The 27,837-nt window shown below is 45.7% G+C and overlaps 1 protein-coding gene and 1 long non-coding RNA gene across 2 annotated transcripts in view; one reads left to right on the forward strand and one right to left on the reverse strand.

The window, feature by feature from the left end:
• The window catches only part of LOC144390375 (uncharacterized), a 91,506-nt gene extending 64,443 nt beyond the window's left edge, over nucleotides 1-27,063 (reverse strand). Inside the window, exon 1 of the long non-coding RNA XR_013454411.1 lies at nucleotides 26,932-27,063. This is a non-coding gene — a long non-coding RNA (uncharacterized LOC144390375). The remainder of the gene's footprint in view (nucleotides 1-26,931) is intronic.
• Nucleotides 16,752-27,837, forward strand: LOC144390302 (protein NLRC3-like). Its single transcript, XM_078096791.1, has 7 exons — nucleotides 16,752-17,344; nucleotides 18,047-18,125; nucleotides 18,279-20,450; nucleotides 20,541-20,714; nucleotides 21,084-21,257; nucleotides 26,401-26,447; nucleotides 26,592-27,837. The coding sequence occupies exons 3-7, from the start codon at nucleotides 19,354-19,356 to the stop codon at nucleotides 27,188-27,190; spliced, it is 2,091 nt and encodes a 696-aa protein (XP_077952917.1). The 5' UTR covers nucleotides 16,752-17,344; nucleotides 18,047-18,125; nucleotides 18,279-19,353; the 3' UTR covers nucleotides 27,191-27,837.

Below are 27,837 nucleotides of genomic sequence, written 5' to 3' on the forward strand. Positions count from 1 at the left end.
GGCTCTCTCCTCCTGATCGCCCTTACTGCATTTTAAAACCAGACCAACACCATCAAAACACATTCAGCTCAGCTGAGGCCGATTGCCTCCACCTGCCACGTTCCCTGAGCCCCTCCCCCCCTCTCTCCCCCCTCTGCAGACGAGCAAAAACCACGGCCACCACCACAGCAGAGTTCTGGAACGTTTTTATAAAGGGCCTAAAATGTCTGCAAGAGAGAGGCCTCAACCACTCAACAGTTTGACACCGGGACAGAACATTCCAGTCCAATGTTACAGCACCAAAGTCCCTCATTGGTAGCAACTCTACTTCCATTTGACCATTTTAGACATAAACTCTATTCAGTCAGAGAAACATTACCAGGCCAACAAGACCCCTCATAGATCTGCCCGTCTCTGTTCTTGATGAAGTGCCCCCCATCTCTGGCCTCATTAGACAAACACCAACCGGGGTCGATCTTGATGTGAGGATCGGTTATCACGACCAGCTGACAGAGAAGAAAAAAATGCACCATATTGATTCGTGACACCCAAAAACAAACAAGGCCGACAATGTACGCTAGAAACTCACCTTCCTCTTCCTCTCCTCCAGGTGGCGCTGCAGGTTGGCCGGTTGGGGGGGAAAGCGCGGCGTCCCAGGTGAAGTAACGCTTCCCCTCCGTGTGCTCGATATCCATCCAGATGACGTCGCACGGGATGTCGTGGCGGTCGAATCCAGCGTCCACAGCCTTCACGTCAGCCTCTTCGTCGTAGATCCAGCGGCTCTGGTGGTACCCGAGAGGAAACAAAGGGGGCGGGGCTTGATATCCTGAGAGAGGGAGGAGAGACGAGTAGCCGTGACTTATGGATCATGTGCGGGAATATTGTCAACATGTGCAGAAACAAACTAAGAGGGGAAGTGATACAGAAAGCATCGTGTTCCTTCTCATTAATGTGTGTAATTTGCAACATACAAGACACAATAAACAGTAAACAACCTGATATCTGACGCTGCATCCTTATCATCCTTATCTAATCCTGTTGTGGGGGGTTTCTTTCCACATGCAAATAGTCCAATATATTGTGTGCTGCACACTGGTACTGGGTGAACAGCTGCTGTGGACCGGGCCCGAGCAGAACCACGCTGTCCATCACACCTCTTTCTGTCAGTCTGTGGCTCCATGCGCTTGATTTCACCCGTATCATAAAAGAATATACGATACGGGACATGAAACATAACCAGTAGTCCAAGTGCAAGCAGCCAGTTGATGGTGAATTTATGCTACTTTGTTGAATTCATATGTTTGTGAATGTGACTTTGAAAGAGTCAGAGCCTCCAGCCGCCAACCTCACCGCACGCCACTGCCAGCAGCTCTGTGAAAGGTCCAACGTCTAGTTTCAAAAGACCTAAGGAGACTTCTACAGGTCAGAGGACCGTCTGAAGAGCTTTGCAGTACTTACATTACAATTTGTATTTTCGATGCAGAGGTCTGCAGACGTTGTTTTTCTGACCCACAGTAAGAAGTAAAACCAGATGAAACTGATGACTAACTGTCACTCAACTAATAAACTGTCCATCGACAGTCTTCAGCATCTGGTTTTCATGATGATCAATGACAGAAGCTGGAGGAATTACAGTTTGTGTTCTACATTCAGTCACATCTTACTGTGTGCAAGCAGGCTGCTTTACTGGCTGTTCTTACCCACAATCCTTTGCACAGCAGGTATATGAGCCAGAGGGTTCAAGGTGCCATGTGATGAGGAAGTAGAACACTGCATGTAACAACATGTCCTTTGTGATTTGGCAGGCGGCTTCAGACTGATACGTGGGGAAGTTGTTCCGCCCCAACAGGTTCAACCTGATCATCAAAGTGGAGTGAAGAATAAAAACACTCTCAGCTCAGACTCTGTTGTCTTAGTGGATGTTTTTATTCAATATAAACTCTTCACTACATTTGTTACAAAGGTTTCTGCTTCATCACGTGTTCCCTACTAGTCTACATGTAGAAGAAGACCAGGTGACAAAGAGGGGCGTGCACGGGTCCACTGAAACATCTGGTCCAACAACAGCATCCAGTCTGTTGTCATAGCAACTCTTTACAAGGTGAAAGGATGGTTCCACAGATGCTGGTTTTGATCCTGAAAGACTCTTGTTGAGCCGTGAGGAGGATTCTGTTCACGAGGACCTTTGACCCTGTTAACAGCTCAGACTGAGACTCAGTCAACCAGTCAGACTGCATACTTTGATGGTGACGTGAGGACACACCCTCTCTGATGAAGGACAACAAGCTCTAACAAGCTGCAACACTTCACTCCGTCTGATGGAAGCTGAAGTGAAGCACGGAGCTCCTTTTCTACACGGACCTGCTGAGGACAGAAGAGAGCTGCTCACTGAGGAAGTTCATGTCTACGAGCTCAGTAAGTGCAGCTGTGATTTGTTGAATGACATCATTGATGGTCGTGAAGGTGTGATTGTTTAAAGCTGGGAAACAAGATGGCGCCTGTGTGAGCAGGCAGAGAGAAGCTGCTGTTAGTCTGAATGATGACGCTGTGATGAAGAAGAGGAGCTCAGTCTGATCTGGGGTCTGTGAGGACTGTTACTGATGAGGAGGGGAAGGTATCAAGCGGAGGGGCACTAGGACCCAGCAGGGACCACAGAGCTCACCTGGGCCTTTGTTCCTGAAACACACCTGAGAGACGCTCTGTTTGTCTCACCTGCTGCTTCAGTCCTTTAAGGCAAGGCAAGGCAATTTTATTTGTATAGCTCTTTTCATATACAAGGCAGACTCAAAGTGCTTCACATCATAACATTTCATACAATAAAGTGAAATAAAATGCAGGAATTAAAAGAATTAAAAACAGCAAATAAAATTATAGATTAAAATCTTATTGAAATTGTTCAATTAAAGGCAGAGGTAAAAAGTGCAATGTAGGTCAAATTTAGCAGAAAGCGAAGCTGAACATAAAAGTTTTCAGTCTTGTTTTAAACGTGGTCAGAGTTGGGGCAAGTCTTAAATCTTCAGGAAGTTTATTCCAGCTGTTTGTTGCGTAGTAACTAAATGATGCTTTCCCATGATTTGTATTTACTCTGGGAATCACTAACAGATTGGTGTCAGAAGATCTTAGTGATCTTGAAGGCTTATGTAGTGGAAGCATATCAGTGATATACTTTGGGGGACTCCACACGTTACGTCGGTTGTTTCTGATACGAAGTCACCAATGGAAACAAAATAGTTCCTGTCTTGTAGATATGACCTGAACCAGCTTAAGACTGTGCCTGAGAGCCCCACCCAGTTTTCCAACCTGTCCAAAAGTATTGAGTGGTCGACAGTATCAAATGCAACACTGAGGTCCAATAGCATTAATATTGAAGTTTTGCCAGAGTCTGTGTTAAGACGGATGTCATTTACAACTTTAATAAGGGCCGTCTCGGTGCTATGAAGAGGTTGAAATCCTGACTGGAAGTTGTCGTGGCAGCCAGTTGAAGCCAGGAAGTGATTAAGTTGTTGTAGGACAACTTTCTCAATTATTTTACTTATAAAAGGTCAATTTGAAATTGGTCTGTAGTTGTTGATAATAGAGGCATCTAGGCTCCGCTTTTTTAGGAGAGGTTTAATAACTGCAGTGCTGAAAGCTTTTGGGAAATGGCCTGTCTGAACAGAGTTATTAACTATTTGCAATACGTCTGTTGCTAGGCAGTCAAAAACATTCTTAAAGAAGTTGGTAGGTAGAGCATCAAGACAGCAGCTGGATGGTTTTAAATTTGTCACCGTTTCCACTAGAGTTTGGGAGTCTATGGCATTAAAGCTTGTCATCATTGCTGTGTTACTTTTGCCTAAATAGGGTGGTGATGCAACATTTTTTTTGAGATATTAATGGCGCGTCTGATGCCTTCAATTTTATCAGTATAAAAGAGCGCAAACTCGTTGCATTTCTGTGTGGAATGGAGTTGGTGGTATTTGTGTCGGGGGGTTGGTCAGTCTGTCAACAGTTTCAAACAGGGTTTTTGCCTTATTAGTGTTGTTGTTGATGATTTTGGAGAATAATGTTTCCCTGGCACTTTTTAAGTCTAAATTGTAGGCCCGGAGGCGCTCTTTATAGATGTCATGGTGAATGTGAAGTTTTGTATTCCGCTAGATTCGTTCAGCCTTCCTGCGCTCTCTTCTCTGGGCTGTTACAACAGCAGCTTTTCTCCAGGCGGCCTTTTGCTTACTAGAACTGGTTTTAACCGTAACAGGTGCAATGTCATCTATAACATTGTTTACAAGATTATCAGCATGACATGGGATTAGAGGTGGTAACGAGGAGATGACATTTTTAAAGAGTACATTAGTATGTTCATTGATGTACTGTTTTTTGACAGTATTTGAATCTGATTGTGTGTCAGGAATGAAAGAAATATTAAAGAAAACACAGAAGTGGTCAGACAATGAGGGATCAGTCACAAAAACATCCGAGACAATGAGACCTTTTGTGATAATCAGGTCCAGGGTGTGTCCCTTACAATGAGGAGCCTCTTTCACATGTTGAGACGGTTCAAATGTGTCTAAAATAGTCAAAAGTTCTTTTGCACCCTTGTCATTCGAGTCGTCAGTATGAAAATTAAAGTCACCAGTTATAACTAGACAGTCAAAGTCGGTAGAGATGCTAGAAAATAATTCAGTAAAATCATCGAAAAAATGTGCAGAATATTTAGGTGGCCTGTAAATAATTAACAGGAGAACTCTCACAACACAATGAAAGCCATGATGTGATGTGGTAGTGGGTCTTTATGTCTTTATCAATATGACATTTCCTTTTATCCTGTTTGAAGCTCTAAGAGAGGACGGTACGACACAGCTGGCAGAGCCATTGCTGTAAGCTTGGTACATGGCGCTCCGCCAACAAACCTCCTCTCACCAACAGGATTTTCTCTTCTGGTTGATGCTTCAGCAAAACCAGAGCTACAAGACAAAGAGTCACACGGTCAGTTGGTAGTTTAACTGTTATCCTGCATTAGAATTAGGTCACATTACAATATTCTCTTGGCGTTTTGAGAGGGAGAACCAATCCAGCCCAGTCTGCTCATTGCTGAATGCTCACTTCCTATAGTTTGGATTCCTCCACTATTGCTGTAGACGGTAAAGTGTATTTCCCTCGTTGTTTTTCCTTATACTCCGTGTGATGCTCGGTATCTGACAGTAAAACCCTTGAGGACCTCGAGATGTCAAAGGCACCTCTGCTTGACTTGACTTTCATTGCCTCTCACCTCAAAGAATAAAGTTTGGATGAGGAGGATCAGGTGAACACGCATTGTGGTTGAAGTACTACTTCAAATCCAGTAAAAGCACATGCACTTCCTGGTGTGGACTTCCTGTTTCCTGCAGTTGAAAGGAAGTCCTTCCTTTTTAATTGTAATGTTTGTATTCTCCACTGAACCGTTATATTCCACATTATCATGCGAGAGCATTGCAGTTGTGTGTATGAGCACATTTCACATGTGTGTGTGTGAGAGGGTATTGTGACTAATGTCCCCCACGGCCCCTCATACGTTCCTCTCTGGTTTTAAACACTGGAGAGTGACGGCGGGTGCGAAAGTGGTCGGTGGAAGGTTCCTTTGTCCGGACGGCAGGTTCTGGTGGTCGGTGGCAGGTTCCCTTTTCAGAGCGGCAGGTTGCATTGGTCGGTTCTTCCGGTGGTCGGTGGAAGGATCCTTCTTCAGTAGAGACATGGACCCGCCTCCTCCTCATGCAAATGACATGTTAATGAGTATCTTCACGACCATGGGTTTGCCGTAAGTCATTTTTACTAACTAACTTTAGGAGGCGGGTCCATGTCTCTACTGAAAAAGGATCCTTCCACCGACCACCGGAAGAAGCGACCACCGACCAATGAAACCTGCCGATCCGAAAAGGGAACCTTCCACCGACCACTTTTTGCACCCGGCCTCACTGACCCTGGAGCAGCGGCTTTCCTGATGCTTATTGCGTAGTGTGTCTGCTGTGCTGAAGGGGGACGGTAGTGTTGAGACGGACAAAAATAACTACAGCTGAATGTTTAAAGTCAAAGCGGATACTTTATTTTAACCCAAGGAGTATTGTGTCCTGCAGTCATACGCGCACGGACCTGTTTCAGGCAGTTTAACAACGACATGAAAAAAGGCGCATAATACAAAGTGCGCTCGTATTATATGGTCTCTAAGAGCATTTTGATTGGTTAGTAAGATGGAGGCGGCTCCTGCTTAGAACCTTCAGAGAGCCTCATTGGAGCACAGGGACGTCCATCCCTCTGGGCTCTCGGATCATCACGCCTCCGTTGTTCATGAGTTCTTCTTATCAGGATGTTTGGCAGATGTGTGCATGATGATTTGCATACGAGCGCTAGGCGTAGTTCTAGGTGTGGACATGTTATTCTTAGAAAGGGGAACAGGTGGTTCCAGTTGGACTGCATTTGATCCAGATAGTGCTGCATCTCTTTTCAACATGTTCGTGTGCTGGTGTTGTGACTTGAAATACATGTTGTTCGTGCCATCTGGCCTTTAAGCGGCCTTCACCCATTATTACTCTGCATTTATAGTTCCAGTGTCATTTCATTCTAGCGTAAACGTGCATGTTTATATTTAATACTCAACAGTAGAGTCGCGTTGCAGCAGACCAAAGTCTGCAGACTGAGTTGTGTGAGTCACCTTAGCTACAGCTGTGCTGTGTGTAGGTGAAGCGAACCCGGACATTGTCTCCAAGTACTTTGTGTAACTCGTCTTCAATGAGACCAACAAGCCCATTTCTGTTTAATCACATTTTACAGATGTTATCAGGCACTAACTTAATTCTCATCCTCCTGCCTATAGAGCAGGGGTGGGCAATTATTTTTCCCAGGGGGCCAAATGGGAAACTTAAAATCATTTGGAGGGCTGAGCCAAAATGCCAAAATCTTTTTGTAATGTATAATTATGCAATATACACTTTATTTCTATATTAAAAGCAGTAAATGGCATTGTTTTGACCGCTGGTAAGAGTGTATGTTATTATTTGTAAAATAAAAGGTGAGGTTAGCTTTCAAAAATATAATTTAGTCAAATATAATTTTCAAAATGATGAACAAAATATGAAACATTTGACTACTTTTTAGTCACGTTAATAACAAAGGGCATTTTGAGTTTCATATACTTTTGAAACAAGGATGTTCCTTGTTTCAATAGTCATCACATCATCTTTGTAGCCAAAATAAACAAGACATGTCACTGAACTGTGTAACACACACGATCGCCAGCTTCCCCAGGCAGGAAAAACCGGTCACATGACGCTCAAGCTTTCTGATTGGCTCAAAAAACACCTGCCAGATTCCTGAGGCGGTTTCACCTGTCACACCTGAAGCAGGAGGTGAAGCGGCTCGGGGACTTTCCTCACTGCAGAAACAGCAGATTAAATCCATAATTCCCGTGAGAAGCGGCAGAGGTAAGACGTGTGTGTGTGTGTGTGTGTGTGTGTGTGTGTGTGTGTGTGTGTGTGTGTGTGTGTGTGTGTCTTTGCTGGCTCGCTGTGTGTTTCACAGTAACTCTGCAGGCTTTGTCTCACTCAATGATTCATAATCCACCGATTCGCTGCTGTTCTTTGGCTCCAACGTCCGCGAGCTTCAAGCACCGACAAAATGTCCCACTCGGTCCAAAGGTTGTGGACAAACCTGCACGTCATATGTGACTCTTCCCCACCAGCTGAAGGTGTGTTTGGAGTATTTTAATGTGGATTCCAGCTTATTGTAGTCAGGACTCTGCCGAATAAAAAAAGATAATGCGTTGATGTATTTTATCATGATATATACCCTAAATAATGGTTTCCGGTACTGGTTCTGGTCCGGTTTTACGTCCACATGTCGAGCCCACCATCACGTGTTTTGGTTCTGTGAGATTAAACGTTCTTCTCTTTCCTCACATCTGTTTAAAAAGGTCGTGTTTATCAAAGTTGAAATGTGAATATGGTGGATAGAAAGTGTGGATTCATAGTTCTCACAGTGCCGACGTTTCCTGAAAGCAACACAGTTGAGGACACGCCCCTTACGTGATGCCACGCCCTCTAAGCAGATCAGGGCCAGTCAGAGACAAAGCAGACGTCCTCTTTTACCCGGTAGTGATGGGAATTACGGCTCTTTTTAGAGAACCGGCTCTTTCGGCTCCCAAATGGCTCTTCTGATTTTTTGGTGCTTAAATTAATTTATCACAACAATAATGTAAAATTATGCGTAATGTAAAAAAAACACTGTCAAATGTTTTTATATAAATACACTATTATTTATACACTCTACAGAGTGATAAAAAAAAATAGTGCAAAAACAAACGTTTAACTATTTACAATTTAACTTAACTTACTTTTAATTATTTAAACGTTTTAATACGTAACAAATTTAAAGTGAAACAACATACAGAAGCTTACAGATTTACACAACAAATATAAATTAAAATGTGTAAAACAAAAAGAAAAAAAATTAGCATGCAGAGTTTTGTCCTTCAGGGAAGATTTACATTGAGACCAAGTGGCTCCGCTTTGAGGGGCTGATCCTGTTTCTTCTCTCTGAAATTATCTGCCCTGTTTTGGAGAAGATAGAGATTTTAGTCTTGCAGACTCTACATTCTGCATTAGATAGATCAATGTCATTGACATGTGTCCAGATTTTGCTGCGTTTCCTGTTGACACTTTCGTAACTTTTTTTTTACCGCTCTGTTTCTCTCTTGACTCCTCCCTCCTGTTCGCTGCTGCTGTGTGTAAGTCCCGCCCCTCCGCCCCGTGCTCAGCGCAGACACGCCCCCACACATAGACCAATCAAATGCGGCTTGAGAGAGACACGCCCCCACACATATTGACCAATCAAATACGGCTTGAGAGAGAGAGAAAAACAAAGCGGCTCCCGTCGTTCGCGTCAAAGAGTCGCTCTCAGAGCCGGTTCGTTGGCGACCGACACGTCGCTAGTATTTCTAGTACCGGTACACCGAGCAACACTCTGGTGGAATATTTCATTGTAACTAGTTCGGGAGAAGAGAATCATTTATTTCTATGGTTATCTAATAAAAACAAAGTCTTGATGAATGATCAAAGTTGTAAAAGTCAATTGATTTCTTGCTAGTATGGCGTTATATTTGTGCCACAATCCTGAGCGCGTAATTGTAAGTTTTGAGCACAGAGAACTATGTTGTAGCAAAGAAAAACATCCCGTGCGCGCAGTTTACTCAGGTGATCTCTCCACAAACTGGTTTTCTGCGCGCAGGCAGCCGTTGCTGCGCTCTCTCTCTCCACCTCTTCACGCTGCGCTCGCTCGACGTTTCACTCACGCGCTCGCTCGACTTGCAGCAGCGTTACATTTGTGCCACAAAACCAACCAATCAGAGAATTAAAGAAGATCAGGAAATCAGGAAACATTTATTGGCCAAAATATGTCAAACATACAAGGAATTTGTCTTGGCGGTTAGTGCGCGACAGTAGACAGACAAGACAACAGTGCACAGGTAATAAAATAAAGTGGAATGAAATGCTAATGCAATGGGTTAGTAGAATAAGGCTAAGGCTATGGGTTAGTAAAAAAAAACAAGGGAATAAAGTTAAACAAATTTTAAATATTAAAAAGTTAAAAAGAATTAAGCATAAAGTGCCCTAACAAACAAGTAACAGAAAAGAGACAAAGTGACAAGTGACAAAGTGATGAATTGCAGTTAAAGTGACATGTGCAGTGTGAGGGGGAGTGACCGGTGGAGTGTTATAGTCAGTCAGTGGGGGACCGGGCTCTGTTGATGAGCCCGACTGCCGACGGGAAGAAACTGTTGGTGTGGCGGGAGGTCGTAGTCCTGATGGACCTCAGCCTCCTGCCAGATGGAAGGGGCACAAACAGTTTATGTCCGGGGTGGGAGGGGTCGGCCGCGATCTTTTTAGCTCGCTTCAGAGACCTGGAAGCGAACAAGTCCTCCAGGGACAGCAGATTGCAGCCGATCAGCCTCTCTGCAGAGCGGATGACACGCTGCAGCCTGCTCTTGTCCTTGGCTGTGGCTGCAGCGTACCAGACGGTGATGGACGAGCAGAGGATGGACTCGATGATGGCCGTGTAGAAGTGGACCATCATCGTCTTTGGCAGGTTGAGTTTCTTCAGCTGCCTCAGGAAGAACAACCTCTGCTGAGCCTTCTTGGTGATGGAGCTGATGTTCAGCTCCCACTTGAGGTCCTGGGTGATGATGGAGCCCAGGAAACGGAAGGAATCCACAATAGTGACGGGGGAGTCACACAGGGTGATGGGGGAGGGTGGGGCTCTGTTCCGCCGGAAATCCACAACCATCTCCACTGTCTTTAGAGCGTTGAGCTCCAGGTTGTTCTGGCTGCACCACGACACCAGATGGTCAGACTCCCACCTGTAGGCGGACTCGTCCCCACCAGAGATTAGTCCAATGAGGGTGGTGTCATCCGCAAACTTCAGGAGCTTGACGGACTGGTGGCTGGAGGTGCAGCTGTTGGTGTACAGGGAGAAGAGCAGAGGGGAAAGAACGCAGCCTTGGGGGGAACCGGTGCTGATGGTCCGAGAGGCTGAGACATGTTTCCCCAGCTTCACGTGCTGCTTCCTGTCAGACAGGAAGTCTGTGATCCACTTGCAGGTGGAGTCGGGCACGTGCAGCTGGGAGAGTTTGTCCTGCAGCAGAGACGGGATGATGGTGTTAAAAGCAGAGCTGAAGTCCACAAACAGGATCCTGGCGTAGGTTCCTGGGGAGTCCAGATGCTGGAGGATGTAGTGGAGGGCCATGTTGACAGCATCGTCCACAGACCTGTTGGCTCTGTAGGCGAACTGGAGGGGGTCGGTGAGGGACTTCAGGTGGGACAGGACTAGCCGTTCAAAATACTTCATGACTACAGAGGTCAGGGCGACGGGCCTGTAGTCATTGAGTCCTGTGATCCTGGGCTTCTTGGGGACAGGGATGATGGTGGAGGCCTTGAAGCAGGCTGGTACGTGGCATGTCTCCAGGGAGGTGTTGAAGATGTCAGTGAACACCGGAGACAGCTGGTCAGCACAATGCTTCAGGGAGTGAGGGGAAACGGAGTCCGGACCGGCTGCCTTACGGGGATTTAGTCTTCTAAAGAGCCGGTTAACGTCTCTCTCCAGAATAGAGAGGGTCGTTGCTGGTGGGGGAGGGGAAGGTGATATAGTTGAAGAGGCGTGAGCACCTGATGGGCTGGGGGAGGGAGGGGAGGGGGACTGCAGCAGGTTGGTGGAGCTGTGGGGGATGGGAACAGGACATTGTCTTTCAAATCTGCAGTAGAACTCATTGAGCTTGTCTGCCAGGCGGAGGTCATTCATGGAGTGGGGGGTTTTTTGGCTTGTAGTTGGTGAGGTGTTTGAGGCCTCTCCAAACCGAAGCAGAGTCACTTGCTGAGAACTGTTGTTGGAGTTTCTCAGAGTACAGTCGTTTAGCGTCTCTCACCGCCTTGCTAAACTTGTATTTTGCCTCTGTGTACAAGTCTTTGTCCCCGCTCCTAAATGCCTGATCCTTCTGCAGGCGTAGTGTTCTGAGCTCCGCTGTGAACCAGGGTTTGTCGTTGTTGTAACTCACCCTGGTGCATGATGGTACACAGGAAGTTACAGCCTCTGTGAACTCATCCAGACTGTCAGTAGCCGTCCTGAAAACATCCCAGTCTGTGCAGTCAAAGCACGCCCGAAGATCCTCCAGCGCCTCACTGGTCCACTTCTTGAATTCCCTCACCACAGGTTTGCAGAGCTTTAGTTTCTGCCTGTATGCAGGAATCAGATGGACCATGACGTGGTCAGAGTGTCCCAGTGCAGCACGAGGGACGGCGTGATAAGCCCTGCTTACTGTGGTGTAACAGTGATCCAGCGTCTTCTCCTCTCTGGTGGGCATTTAATAAACTGTCTGTATTTAGGAAGTTCATGGCTGAGATTACCTTTGTTAAAGTCCCCGAGGACAATAACTAAAGAGTCCGGGTTGGTCCGCTTTACACGCCGTATCTGGTCGGCGAGTGTCCGCTGTGCCTCGTGCACGTTGCCCGCCGGCGGCATGTAAACACCGACCAGGATGAATGAAGCGAACTCACGGGGGGAATAAAAGGGTTTGCAGTGGATGAAAAAAGTTTCCAGATCAGGAGAACAGTGTTGTAGGATCACCGTTACGTCGTTGCACCAGCTGTTGTTGAAGTAGAAGCAGATTCCTCCACCCTTCGTCTTGCCGGAGAGCTCCGTGTCGCGGTCCGCTCGGAGCAGCTGAAGCCCGCCAGCTGGAGCGCGGAGTCCGGTATCGATCCGCAGAGCCACGTCTCCGTGAAGCACAAGACGGAGGATGTAGAGAAGTTTCCGTCTCTCCTCATCAGCAGCTGAATTTCGTCCAGTTTGTTGCACAGTGAGCGCACGTTGGAGAGAAAGATGCCCGGCAGCGGAGTGCGAGAACCACGCCTGCGGAGTCTCACCAGCGAGCCGGCCCGTTTTCCTCTCCTACGGCGTCTCACCGCGTGACGAAAGGTGAGCGCACCTTTGACTAGAATGTCCAGTAATTCCACGGAAGAAAGCAGGAAAGTTGGAAGTAACTCCGCTGGAGTTGTTCCACGGATGTTCAAGAGCTCATCTCTGGTGAAAGAGCTCCGGGAATCGCAGCAGGAAACATAATTAACAACAAAAACAACAAAAAACGAAGCGCACCGAAGCACCGAGGCGGCCATCAACGGCGCCATCTTGGATCAAGAGTGGATCAACAGCCATTGTGATTGGCTGTTGGTCTTCAATCACAACGCTTCCTAAAGAAGACGAAAAAAAGTGATATTAGAAGTCCGGCTAGCCACCATCAGACATGACCGAAGCAAATGATGAGAACACCACGTGTTTTAATCATCTAATCATCATTGCAGCATTTAGCACAAATGCTGCAAACTTCAACAACTCGCTGAGCTTCCGCGATGCTGTAGGTAGTTCTACTAGTGTTGTGAGCCACAAGCTTCTCATTAAAGGAGAACCAGTCATGCTAGGGGGGAGGTAGAGCAGGTATGCAGGGATTTGGCATTTTTATGAATGACAGCACTTTGCACTGAAAAGAAATCTGGTTATTTATTTGTTTGCTTCAAAGTTTTTGTTGTTTAAGAAGATCTGTTATGCATTTGAGCATAAAATATATTAAGATGCTGTGATTATGTTGGTTCAATAAACATACAGACATATACACATTTGTTTATTATTGTTATTACAGCGTGTGTTTACTGTGTGTTTGTGTGTTAACGGGCCGTCAACCTTCGCAAAGTTCCTTTTACCGTTTAGACGAAAAATACGGAAATCAAACAAAAAATACGGAAATAACACCGTTTTATTTTAGTTTTTTCGCTTTAAACCAAAAGAGTAAATGTCCTTTTCTGTCCAAATCCAAACACGAAAAAACGACCGATCTGTTTTTCTGTAAATCCCTTTTTGTTTGTTCCTTTTAAAACGAAACCGAAGCGCAGCCGCTAAACCGGAAGTGCGCACATTTTAACAGTAAAACGCAATAGAACGTTTGTACGATAGAAATCCGTCTGTGACGCAACAATATCTATAATATAGCAGAGTAACATTAGAAGAATGAATATGAAACGTCATCGTGTGTTAACAACAGCAGTTGACTACACGCAGACACATTTACATTCATCCACGTACACAGATACTCATTCATCTGTGCGCTGTTTGATGCAATATAGTTATTAATATAGTAACAACACACTTATTACTGTAGGTAATAACACAGTTTGTGGTGGCAGACTCGTCGCTGTTGGCTCTGATATTTATTCCCAGTATTGTTGTGTTGCTTCAGTGCTCAGAGACACTTTAAGGAGAGTAAACGTGTTCACATCTCCACCACTAGGGGGCAGAATACGACTATTTAAAGCAGTGGTTCTCAGCTGGTCTGGTGGCTCCGGGACCCACCATCACCCCTCAATGACAACCGACCCAAATCGAGGGACATCCTTCACTTCTCAGATGTATTTAATGAAAATATGGTGCAGTTTGAACCTGAGAGAGTGTGGAGACAGAACACGTATGACCACACAAAAACAAGTTTAATGAGAAAACAGCCAGCTGGTAGCGACGCTAGAGAGGGAACTATTCCCTTTACACTAAATGAGCTAAAACCCCAAAGTGCATCTTAAGGACACGAGGTATTACAACATACAACAATTAAGAATCTTCAGCCATTTCAAACAAAAAAGACTCAAATGACTTTAACAGATACGACAAACACTGTGTCTTGAGGAGCTTTTGCACAAATGCAAAATAAATTAAATAAAAAGTGCAATTCAAAAGGATTCAGATGTAGAAAATGAACGTTTCTTGTGATTACCTCATCAGGAGGTAAATCCTGAAAAATTTTGTGCTTTACAGAAATTAAGCAGCACTCACTTCAACCTGAGGTGAAAACTGACTTGAGTCTGGAGGAATTTCTACTGGGAGAACTGGGCATGTTTTTTGCTCTTGGCAAGAGTCTCAAAGTCTGGAGTTCTAGTGGACAAGGCCAGTCTGAGGTCAAGCTCGATGTCCAGTCTCTTCCTGTGTTTAGTCTCCAGCTGAACCAGAGCTGAGACGCACTCACAGAGACAGGCAGTGCTGAAGGGTAGCAGCACTTTGACTGCTCGAGTGGCGAGGGAAGGACACTCGCTGATCACGCTGCTGCACCACAACTGGGAGGGGCTCACCTCCGCGTACGGTCACATGACCGCTCCATCAGCTGACTCTCCGTTGCTTGGCAACGTGACACTTTCTATGTGGATTCCAAGCGGGTCACGTATCCAGTGGTCGTCCCTCTGTTTCTGGGGAAAGTATTCGTTAAACGGCTCCAGAAGTTTATTCAGATGCGCCGTGATTGTTTCTCCAGTACGTTCTTGTCTGCCGTGTCCAGCTGCTGTCCCTCATGACAGGCATTGGGGAACACGTCGAGTCGGATTCTGGAAGCATGACTTGCCCACACAGAGATCTTTTTTCTGAAAGCATTGATTTTGTCCTGCTGTTGATGAATGTTGTTCCCCTTCCGCTGCAGAGACAGATTTCATCCGTTTAAAGGGCTCCACAGGTCTCTTTGTGAGAAGAGCGCTTACTTTCCAAATGCCGCTTCAGTTTGGACGGCTTCATGCTTCACGAGCTTTTAATTATAATTTTTATTTTCCTAGGCAAAGGGGAAAACGCCAATTCCCAGGCCATTAAAAAGGGGTCCGCAACCCACCAGTTGAGAACCACTGATTCAAACCACAGATTGAATCATATTGAACTGTTGTTGTTTCTGGGACAGATGCATTGAATGCTTGTGTTTCCTTCATTTGATATTCATGCGTAGTTGTAAACATCATGTATGTTGATGTCGTGGAGGAGTGAACACGTGTTGTTCATGGATCAATAAATAAGAATAGAGACGTCTCTTTGTTTGTCACACTTCCATCCTAAATCAAGCTGTAGACCAAAGAGCTCAAAGGTCCAAGATGAGAAGATATAATGTTGGTCTGAAGAAAATGACTCGTGTGACTTTACAGCCTTCAGACATTTGGACTCTAGAACATTTGACACATTTTCCCAAATGTCACGAGACGAGAGCAGAAAAGAGAAGGATTGGTTCTCTTTCCTTCTTTGCTGCCATGTGACCTGTGACCTCAGAGGGACCTCTGGAGCTGTGGGCGGATGCACAGCGTACTTTTGATTAGTTTCCTCTCATCAGCAGTCAAAGGTCCATTTATCCTGAGAACACTGTGGTGGCCTTAATAGAGGCTTCAATGATCCGATCCCCTTCCAGGTAGTGAGTGCTTGTGCTTCTATGAAAGCAGAATCATTCCCCTCCTTTAGCTTCAAGGTAACAAAGTCAAATCCACCTCTATGAGTTTCAAATGGCAAATGTTTTACAGCTACAAATACTTGTAGAGCACCACGAGTGTCTCCACACTAGCTGAGCGTAACATCCTCTTTCCCTCAACATGTTCGGTTCCTCCACAGAGCAGTTGGGTCTGACACCCCCTGCTCCTCAACACCTGCAGAACTTCTTTAGCTTTCAAGTCCATGAAGGATTAAACAGCCACAAACCTGCCAAGAGGAGGAAGTCCACCCAAACTGACAAGCAGGACCAGGAGACAATGAATGAGGGGAAGATGGACAGAGCCAAATAGAGGACAAGAGGACAATGAGCCTAAACATACAGCCTGGGCTACAATGGAATAGTTCACATCAACGCATTCATGTTGTAAAACGGCCCAAAGCCCAAACCTCAACCACACCGATTGGTTCTTAAATGAGATGAACAGTCAAACGTTTGGACACGTTTCCTCATTCGATTCAATGAGAAAGTGTTCAAACCTTTGGACTGAATTGGGCTACAAAAACATCAGTAATAACCGAGATCCATTTATATTCACTAGCTAACGTTTCTTCATATGCTACCCTGCTATACGCTGGATCACTGACGCATTTATACCCTACAAACCTTCCATTCCAGGACTTTTACTGTGAAAATGTGCACTTCTGGTTTAGCTGCTGCGCTTCCATTTGGCTTCATAGGAAAAACCCAAATTGGTGGTTTGTCAATAACGTGTGAGCTCTGCCAGCAGGTTGGTGTGAAGGTGTGAAGGTGTGGACTCTGCTATGAATCAGGCTGAGGACCCAGAGGACGGAGTCCCTCCCTCTGAAGCCCCTCTGTGTGGGGAACATGACAGCCAGACCAAAGCTCAGAGGTGAGAGGACCATCTCCAACTGTCCTCCACTCGTCTCCATGTCCCAACGTCTCTGACTCACTGACTCTGCTTCTACGTGTGTGACCAGGATCCATCAGAGACCAGGACCTGGACCTGGACCCAGCTGTGTGTCCATGAAGAGTAACCGGTCTATGGAGCTTCCTCTCTTCTTCAAAGATGTTGGTCCCCCTGTTGATGCAAGGTGAGGGTCTCAGGCTGATGATGAGGTGTTTCCACCAGACTCTCTGGTGGAGGTTCTGGGTTTCTTGCTCCAGGGCCCTTCAGCAGTGTCCAGTGAGGGAGGGAGAGCTCCATGGAGGACTTGGTGAGACCTGTTGGGACTAAACCAAAGTGACTGGTGAAGAAAACCGTGAGCTGAAAGACTGAGCTGTTGATTCTCCGTGGGACCAGCAGGACCAGTAGACCTAAACCACTACAGGGAGTCACGTGGTCCACATCCAGACCTCACGTCATGGACCTTTACCGTTTTTTGGTCTCTGTGGACGGACACCATGTGAGCTGATGCTTCATGATTAGATGATGATGTGATGATGTAATCTCAGTGTTTCTTTCAGTTCACATCAGCAGAGAGGAAAGTCTCCTGAACCCAGATGTTTGTCCATGAAGAGTGATCAGTCTAATGATCGATATATTAACTTCAAAGATGGACGCCGTTCTAATGACCCAGAGTAAGTTCTTAAACAGATGAAGAACTGTTCTGATCCTCAGTCATGAATTACATAAATGTTTGTTCATTGTTTAAAGTGTTGTTTCCATGACGATCCATCATGACAGAACTCATTATTTTCATCTAACTGGTCTGTGTGTGTTTTTGTGTGAATCATTAACTGTAAACATCCTCCGATGTAAACACAATGTGAGCTAGTTCCTCCACATCAGGATCAGCAGAGGTCACATCTGGAGACAGCTGCAGGTTTCTGGAGACAGATGACTGGGACTGAACATGTGATTAGAATAAACTCAGTGCTCTGTGGACCAGCTGACGTGGTCTCTGGACTCCATGCAGAGGTTTGGACAAAGTATCGTCAGTAGACTCTGTGAAAAGGTCCAAAGACTAGTTTCAGAAGATCTAAGGAGACTTCTAGAGGTCAGGGGACGGACTAAAGAGGTTTGGAGTAGTTCCATAGGACTTTGTACCAGATGCAGAGGTCTGCAGACGTTGTTTTTATGACCCATAGTAAGAACTATAACTAGATGAAACTGATGACTAACTGTCACTCAACTAATAAACTGTCCGTCATCATCGACAGTCTTCAGCATCTGGTTTCCATCATGATCCATCATGACAGAAGCCAATATCTTTAACTAATGTTGTATTGGTGTTGATGGTCCAAACACCATGTGAGCTGATGGTTCATGTTCCTCCATAGAGAAGACCAGGAGAGCTCAGAGGTTCCCACAGGTCCGTCTGCCCAGCAGCATCAAACACACCTGGACTCCATCTTCATGGTGTGTACATGTACAAGTACTTTTACATCTCTCAGTTCACCATCATCTCCATGCTGCACTTTGTAGACCAGTGGATTGTCCGTCTGTCCAACATGGACCTGATGGTGGCTTCCATGTTCTAGTTGGTGTCATTCATAGAATGTTGTGTTCCAGCTGCTGGAGGAGAACATCCTCACTTTTGTGAAGAACGAGCTGAAGAAGATCCAGAAGGTTGTGACTTCAGATTACCCAGAATGCTTAGAGAAGGAGGATGAGGAGGAGCTGGATGAAGAGCAGAGGAGGAGCAGAGAGGCCTTTGTGAAGATCTCAGTGCACTTCCTGAGGAGAATGAAGCAGGAGGAGCTGGCTGAGCGTCTGCAGAGCAGTAAGAGGATTTCTCTACAGACTTACCATGCTGATAAATGAGACCTTCACTAATGTCTCCAGAGATGAACAGAATATATTCATAGTCATTCTCTGAGGAAAGGACATGATGAAATCTATTCTGTGACTCATTGATCTTCTTTGTGTTCTTCATTCGGGACTTCTTCCTACAGATTGTCAGCGTGAACTCAAATCCAACCTGAAGAAGAAGTTCCAGTGTGTTTTTGAGGGGATCGCTAAAGCAGGAAACCCAACCCTTCTGAATGAGATCTACACAGAGCTCTACATCACAGAGGGAGGGACTGCAGAGGTCAATGAAGAACATGAGGTCAGACAGATTGAAACAGCATCCAGAAGACCAGCCAGACCAGAAACAACCATCAGACTAGAAGACCTCCTCAAAGCCTCAGCTGGAGGAGAGGAACCAATCAGAACCGTGATGACTAAGGGAGTGGCTGGCATTGGGAAAACAGTCTTAACACAGAAGTTCACTCTGGACTGGGCTGAAGACAAAGACCACCAGGACATACAGTTCACATTTCCATTCACCTTCAGAGAGCTGAATGTGCTGAGAGGGAAGAAGTTCAGCTTGGTGGGACTTGTTCATCATTTCTTCAGTGAAACCAGAGCAGCAGGAATCTCCAGGTTTGAGTAGTTCCAGGTTGTGTTCATCTTTGACGGTCTGGATGAGTGTCGACTTCCTCTGGACTTCCACAACAATGAGATCCTGACTGATGTCACAGAGTCGGCCTCAGTGGATGTGCTCCTCACAAACCTCATCAGGGGGAAGCTGCTTCCCTCTGCTCGCCTCTGGATCACCACACGACCTGCAGCAGCCAATCAGATCCCTCCTGAGTGTGTTGGCATGGTGACAGAGGTCAGAGGGTTCACCGACCCCCAGAAGGAGGAGCACTTCAGGAAGAGGTTCAGAGACAAGAAGCAGGCCAGCAGGATCATCTCTCACATCAAGACCTCGCGAAGCCTCCACATCATGTGCCACATTCCAGTCTTCTGCTGGATCACTGCTACAGTTCTGGAGGAGGTGTTGAAGACCAGAGAGGGAGGAGAGCTGCCCAAGACCCTGACTGAGATGTACATCCACTTCCTGGTGGTTCAGTCCAAAGTGAAGAAGGTCAAGTACGATGGAGGAGCTGAGACGGATCCACACTGGAGTCCAGAGAGCAGGAAGATGATCGAGTCTCTGGGAAAACTGGCCTTTGATCAGCTGCAGAAAGGCAACCTGATCTTCTATGAATCCGACCTGACAGAGTGTGGCATCGATATCAGAGCAGCCTCAGTGTACTCAGGAGTGTTCACTCAGATCTTTAGAGAGGAGAGAGGACTGTACCAGGACAAGGTGTTCTGCTTCGTCCATCTGAGTGTTCAGGAGTTTCTGGCTGGTCTTCATGTCCATCTGACCTTCTTCAGCTCTGGTGTCAATCTGCTGTCAGAACAACAAACAACCTCCCTGGTGTCTAAACGCTTTAAACCCAATCCTGACCCAAAGCGTCTCTACCAGAGTGCTGTGGACGAGGCCTTACAGAGTCCTAATGGACACCTGGACCTGTTCCTCCGCTTCCTCCTGGGTCTTTCCCTGGAGACTAATCAGACTCTCCTACGAGGTCTGCTGACACAGACAGGAAGTCGCTCACAGACCAATCAGGAGACAGTCCAGTACATCAAGGTTAAGATCAATGAGGATGTGTCTCCAGAGAAAAGCATCAATCTGTTCCACTGTCTGAATGAACTGAATGATGGTTCTCTAGTGGAGGAGATCCAACAGTCCCTTAGATCAGGACGTCTCTCCACAGAAGAACTGTCTCCTTCTCAGTGGTCAGCTCTGGTCTTCATCTTACTGTCATCAGAAGAAGATCTGGAGGTGTTTGACCTGAAGAAATACTCTGCTTCAGAGGAGGCTCTTCTGAGGCTGCTGCCAGTGGTCAAAGCCTCCAACAAAGTTCTGTAAGTACAGAGAGAGTTAATTCATACATCAGAACTTAAATATGCTGCCATCTTTTATACTTACTGCTTCTTCTTCATCCCTCTCTTCAGACTGAGTGGCTGTAACCTCTCAGAGAGAAGCTGTGACGCTCTGTCCTCAGTTCTCAGCTCCCAGTCCTCTAGTCTGAGAGAGCTGGATCTAAGTAACAACCACCTGCAGGATTCAGGAGTGAAGCTGCTTTCTGCTGGACTGAAGAGTCCACACTGTGAACTGGAGACTCTCAGGTCAGGATTCAATTAAAGTCCACTTGGTGTCTTTATTTACATCCATGGTACATTAATGACTTTCATAAGATTCTTTCTGCTTCCATGATTTAAATCAAATATGTATTTTCCAAATATTTTCACATTCAGGTAAATGTTTCTTTCTTTTTACAATTTTCCAATGTAAATATTCTACATTATAGAGTTAGTAGTAATGTTATCAGGTTGTTGATGTACATTATTGGGTGTTTATTTGTTACTGGAAACCAGTCAGTAACCATGTTAATGTGACCCCTCTGTACCTGATAGTATCTCAGTACTGCATTGACCTTCCAGCCCTCACAGCTCCCTCAGATCATGTGACATTTGTCTTATTCTGTGTGTCCGCAGGCTGTCAGGCTGTCTGATCAAAGAGGAAGGCTGTGCTTCTCTGGCCTCAGCTCTGAGCTCCAACCCCTCCCATCTGAGAGAGCTGGACCTGAGCTACAATCATCCAGGAGACTCAGGAGTGAAGCTGCTGTCTGCTGGACTAGCGGATCCTCACTGGAGACTGGAGACTCTCAGGTATGAAGAGGCTGCAGCCACAGACCATCAGTCTGGTAGAGGAGGTAGAGGTGGAAACCTTTTCTCTGTCCCACTGTCAGCCTGGTTAATAAGACCCTGACACACCAAGCTGACCTCAAACTACCAGAGACTCATCAAACTGTTTGTGTCCCACATGAGAACATCAACACAGACAGAAGTATTGAGGAACAGTAGCCAGGATGAGCCTGAACATGGAGGAAGGTGATGAAAGCCTTGTTTCTCTGGAGCTTTGTCTTGTCTCCACGTTATAAGAGAGGACAGTGTCTCCTGACACGTTGACGGCATCATGGTGGGTTGATATGAGTCAATGTGGTCACGCTGCAGGTTTGTGGGCTCTTAACAACTCAAACAACACTTGGATGTTTAGATGCTGGTCCTCTGCCTCCAGTGTGTGTTTGTCCTTTAGTCCAGACATTATTATTAAGAGACAAACAGTCAGAGAAACCATCTGTTCAAAGCGTCTTGATGGATCATCACAGGAGGAACGTTTGGTGTTTTGAAGGAGTTCAGCTTCACCTGCTTTTGGTGCTTTGCACTGAGAGACGGTTCCCTGGATGATAAGAGTGGACTTGTTGAAGCTACAGGTGACAGTCGGCCACAGACGCTCAGTGAAGAACCAACAGCTGATGGTGGACCTGGAATTAGTATCAACTATATCGCAGAAATGAACAGAACATACCAAAAAAAACATCCAGATAAATGTTGCCATCCGGATGGAGTGAATGTGATTGTGGTTGGATGAGAAGTGTTGGGAGCGGCTAGGGGGTCGTATTAGGTTACTAGCAAATGAGGAACTAACTTATGGACATTAATAGAATTATTAATAATCACTAAGATACTTCTCAGAATGAATAAATAACGGGGCACCACCCTGAGCTAGCGAGCGAGAGCAGCGGGGCGGAAGTGAGACCGTTAAATCAAACAAAAAGGGTTGGCAGCTCATCCTCAGATTGCTTCTTCGTCAGGATGGGGACCCCCTTCACAGCCCTGTATAAAGAGGGAAGGCTTTATTTAACAAAATTATGCAAATCATTCATCAGCTAACGTGTTTTAGAAAATGTTATCAACTTTAATTGACTGCATTGATTAAGTAATTGGGCTTTTGAACACATGAATACTGTGTCATCAAATCATTTATCAGCTAACGTAGAAGTCGAGTAGGGAGAGGAGCTGCATCTCAATGAGTTCTAATTGCAGACTCTCTTCCACTTCTTCTGCATCCAGCAGGAAGGGAGTTGAGAACAGCTTGATTTCTTTCTCAATGGCAGAAAAATCTTGGAAGCGCTGATTGAATTGTGTCATAAGAGTTGTGATCACAGAAACATATTTCCCCTTTTTAGCAGAGAGGTCGGCCTTTGGATGAGCACGTTTGATTTCAGACAGCGTAGGGAAGTGCGCATGGTTGAAGTTGCGTAGTTGTGTCTCAAAAAGACGAAGCTTCGCACAGAAAGTTGTGGTACAAGCTGGTCTTTGCCTTGTAGGCTCTTGTTCAGTGAGTTCAGATGACCAGTAAGATCAACTAGAAAGGCAATAAGGGAATAAAACCGCTTCAGCACGGAGCCACGACTAAGCCAGCGCACGTCACAATGATAGAGTACGTCCCCGTATTCAGCATCGACATCAGATAGGAAAGCTTAATTCTCTGTGGTAGAGCCCTCGTGCTCGAATTATGTTGACGGTTATACATATATATATATATATATATATATACGAAATGAAACCAAAGGCAAACGGATCTCACGGCGTGAGATCTATCGTACCACATCGTATTCATTTTCCCACCGTGTTTGAAATGTTCTGCATTCACTTGCTATCTTGCGTTTCTTTGGTTCTGCCATTTTGTTCTTCGCGGAAATTTTTTATTTAAACATTTTTTTTGTGGAAAAGCTGCATTAGGACTGCAGCTAGTGAGTAACGCTACGCTATCTGTTGCTAGGGACTACGGCTTGGACGAAGGAGGGGGGGGATACTTAGACGCGCCGCGAGGAGATTCTGTCCCGCGACCAGCAGAACGTAGATCAGCAACGTGAATCAGGATGGTCGGATCCATGTGTGTGCAGTTACAGAACCAACGATGTGGCTGGCGATACGAAATGAAACCACAGGCAAACGGATCTCACGGCGGAGACCCGGGAAAAGACAAGAAAATAAGGAACTATTCTGACCATGAGACATCATTCAGCAGCGTAACACAGTCGGCGCTTTCACTCTCTTACAGCAAACGTATCACAGCATCAGATCAACAGGGGACATTACGACATTTGCAGGTACACATTCAAACATAAATCAAAGGTAGCGGATTCGTTGATCCGGACTCTATCGTACCACGTTATGACTGAACAAATCAAATAAACATCAAGTTCATATCAACACGCTAAATTAGTCTGCCCAGAAAACCAGTGTTACTGTTTGATGGGCGTTGGTCATCAGCTTCCAGCTGACTGAGGACAGTTGAGCTCCGCGTAGGGAAACTCAGTGGATGAAGGCGATTTCGGCCGTGGGGTCCGAACTTCTCGTTGGGAACAGAGGCGGCGGGGGGTCAGGGAGCAGCTGTCTCTCCGGTCCTCTGGAGTCAACAGGAATGAAATCAAAAGGGAAAAGGAAGCGGGACGTAGTGGAGCGCGAGTCTTGAGTTCGTCCAGCGAGATTAAGACTGAAACTTGGGAATTGGAGGGAAAGAAAAGAAACCAAACAACGTTGTGTTGTCTCGATCTGTCACTAACGGGAAGTCAGGCGAAAGAGATCGATCCTTTGGCGCAATCTCTTCTTATGAACTTGAGGTCCATAAATAAATGTCACTGTCCTCGGCCAATGGGAGCGCTCGGTGTTCTTTGGTACGTCCTCTTTTTATGGCCAAGGGGGTCTGGAGAGCTGCAGGGGTCCTGTTATCAGCCCCTGGCATCAGGCCACGGGGGACCCCTATATGTTTGTGTTCTTCCTTTGTCCTCAGTGAAGAAACACGTGGTGAGGTTCATTAGCAGGGTGAAGGCCCAACAGAAGTATGAACATTTAGCATCCAGACACCCGATTGGTTTTCTCCGCCATGCGCCTGCAGATCAGAGCGACGGCGGGTGTGAAAAGTGGTCGGTGGAAGGATCCTTTGTCAGAAGCCACAAGCCGATCTCAGTTGGTATTTAGCGACATGGACCCTCCTCCTCCTCCTCATGCAGATTCCATGTAACGTTACATGAGGACCTTCATGACCATGAGTTTGTTGTTTTCTACCTTTATGGAGAATCTGCCACAACACAGCGACTTGCAAGTAGCGCAGCGCCTTAAATAAAGTCACGTGTGTCTTTATGCGGCTTTAGAAATGAACACAAAGGGATTCTGTATTTGCTCATAAAGTCTGAAAAACGGCTTATTTGGCCGATGTTTTGATAAGCGACCGAAGCCAGTTCAGTGTTTCCATCATTATAACAGGGGTGCCCCCCCATGAAGTAGTACAACGGGGAGACACTGCAGTCCACCTGATCAATGGGACAACGTGGACGTCCTCCGACTCGCCTCATTCAGCCTCACTGGAAAATGGCTTCTGCTTTTATGTGTTACAGTTGTGTGATAAAGTGTTTGCTGCCTTCCTGATTCCTCATTTCTTTCATGTTCAGGCATGAAAATCCCTCACCTTTTTTGGGGGGGGGTATGGCAGCAAATCACTGTCAATATTCCAGAGCGCAAATCAGGTTGATGCACGTAAATCAAACATCCGCGAGCAAATAAATAAATAAATAAATAAATATCTCTCTTGAGACGGACTTTTGAACGTGAACTTCGTTGCTCGTGAGGAGAATCTCTGCTCGTGCTCGAAGGAGTTTTCTACGCGCTCGCTGTTGTTCTTTCTGACAGTAAGGGGGCGGAGCCAGTCACCATGGTCTCTACACCTGATTGGTTACAAACCCCGTCTTTGGATTGGCTGAAGTGATGCATTCACACAACTATAGAAGCCCATTTCCGCACTGAAGAAAGGGGATAGAAAGTCTAAATTATGAGATAAAACGTTGTGAAAACACAAACGCCACCTTTATGTAACCGTAGTGGAGCGTAGATGACAACCAGCTACAAGCATCATTTACCATCATTACCGGCACATTAAGACCGATGCGTCCAGCTGAAGACATTCAGTCACTTGAATATCCAGAAGAATATGGATAAGATTCCACTGACAAGTGCTACAGGCGGAATATGTGGGGGGACGGTTACAGGCCAGTGACTTTCTATTCAGAATGGTGGTCCCTGGGACAAAACCAGCTGAAAACCCCTAGAGGGGAAACATCCGTCTCACCTTTTCACCCGTGACCCGTTTTCATGCCTGCATGTCACACTTAAATGTTTCAGATCATCAAACTAATGTAAATATTAGACACAGATAACGCAAGTAAACACAAAATGCAGTTTTTATCATTAAGGGGAGAAAAGAATCCAAACCTAAATGGCCCTGTGTGAAAAAGTGATGAAAACATAAATGAAGTGAGGTTCATCACATCTTTGGAAAGCCCAGTTCCATTTCTCCAGCCACAGCCGTTCTCAATCTAGAAGTCACTTAAATAGGAGCTGCCTGACAAAGTGAAGTAGACCACAAGATCCTCACAAGCGAGACATCAGGCTGCGATCCAAAGACATTCAGGAACAAATGAGGAACAAAGTCATTGAGATCCATCAGTGTGGAAAAGGTGACAAAGCCATTTGTAAAGTTTTGGGACTCCAGCGAACCACAGGGAGAGACATTGTCCACAAATGGGGACAACATGGAAACATGCACATTGTGTGAATACTGAATGGTCTGTATCTGCTTTATCTTTATGAAACAGTTTAATGTGAATGTTCCTTTGCACACGTCCCATGAAGCTTGATCTGTAGCATGACGTCATTTCTCCCGTTTGAATTCACATCTGGTGAAAGTACAGTGACAGGTCCATTTCTTATTTGTTATCCATTCATCTTCTTCATGAATATATTCCAGCACCTCGTCGCTGTGTGACGCCTGACTGACAGTCTGTGGTCGTCTGTAAGTAGTGGTAGAAGAAGAAGAGGTGCTCCATGTGGACATGAAGGACAAAGCTGTGTGTGAGAGTGATGTAATGTCCATGTCTCCATGCTGCTCTGACCCCCCTCCTCCTTTCAGGGTGGAGCCTGATGGAGTCCGATGGTTGAGACCAGGTCTGAGGAAGTGTAAGTGTGCTTTGATTCATGAAGATTCAACCATCTTCACACTGTGACATCACTCATTCACCTCTGTGACGTCATCATCAACGTGTCAGTAGATGAACACATGATTAATAACTGCAGCTGTATTGTGTCTTGTTCTCTCATCAGATTCCTGTCAACTCACAATCGACACAAACACAGTAAACAAACAACTCAAACTGTCTGACAACAACAGGAAGGTGACACGTGTGAAGAAGAATGAGTCATATCCTGATCATCCAGACAGATTTGACTCCTGTCCTCAGCTGCTTTGTAGAACTGGTCTGACTGGTCGCTGTTACTGGGAGGTCGAGTGGAGAGGAGGAGTTCATGTATCAGTGAGTTGCAGAGGAATCAGGAGGAAAGGAGACAGTGACTGTTGGTTTGGACACAATGATCAGTCCTGGAGTCTGATCTGCTCTTATAAAGGTTACTCTGTCCTTCACAATGAGACAGAAACACGCATCACCTCCTCTTCCTCCTCCTCCTCCTCTGGTAGAGTAGCAGTGTATGTGGACTGTCCTGCTGGCTCTCTGTCCTTCTACAGAGTCTCCTCTGACACACTGATCCACCTCCACACCTTCAGCACCACATTCACTGAACCTCTTTATCCTGGGTTCTGGTTCAGGTTCTGGTCCTGGTCTTCTGGTTCCTCAGTGTCTCTGTGTCCTCTTCAGGAGGGAGAGTCTCCTCCTGGTGGAGAACCTTCCTCTCTGCTCACCACATAGTTCAGTCTGTACAGCTGATGGTGGTTCATGTGGGTGTAGATGCAGGTGGAGCAGGTGAGGGGTACCTGAGCTGGTCTGGACTCTGGGGGGTCCACAGCTCTCTGGGACTCAGATGGAAGTGTGAAAGAGCTCAGCTTAATGCTGCTGTGCTCCTTCAATCAATAGATGATCATTTAGATATTGGCTCCTAATTAGGCTTTAATCTTCATCTTTATGTGTTCAAGAAGACATTTTATAAGACGCTCTTTCATCTGTCCCCCCATATGAGACAAATGTGTCCTTATGTGTGTGTGCGCTTCATCAGCAATAATAAAAACAAGGTGAAGAAGGAAAATATGAATGTGTAATTCTTTTTGAGCCCATTTTAACTTCAAATCTTTCTAAATCTGTTGAGTGAAATCAAATCTAATTTCACATAATCAGGTTTGTTTTGAACAAGAAGCTTTTTAATGGTTCAGCAAACCTCTCAAGGAAATATTGAATATGCGTTACTTGTGTTTTTATTCACTATAATGTCATTTACAACATTTACTCCATGTGTTACTTTAACAGAAATAGAATTGTTTGGCTCTAATGTTAATAAATTACTTTAATTGGAAACAACTGTACATGTTTAAACAGGCCATCAAATAAAGATGCTTTCAACA

The sequence above is a fragment of the Gasterosteus aculeatus genome, chromosome 21, assembly GCF_964276395.1.
Source record: "Gasterosteus aculeatus chromosome 21, fGasAcu3.hap1.1, whole genome shotgun sequence".
Classification (NCBI taxonomy): Eukaryota; Metazoa; Chordata; class Actinopteri; order Perciformes; family Gasterosteidae; genus Gasterosteus; species Gasterosteus aculeatus.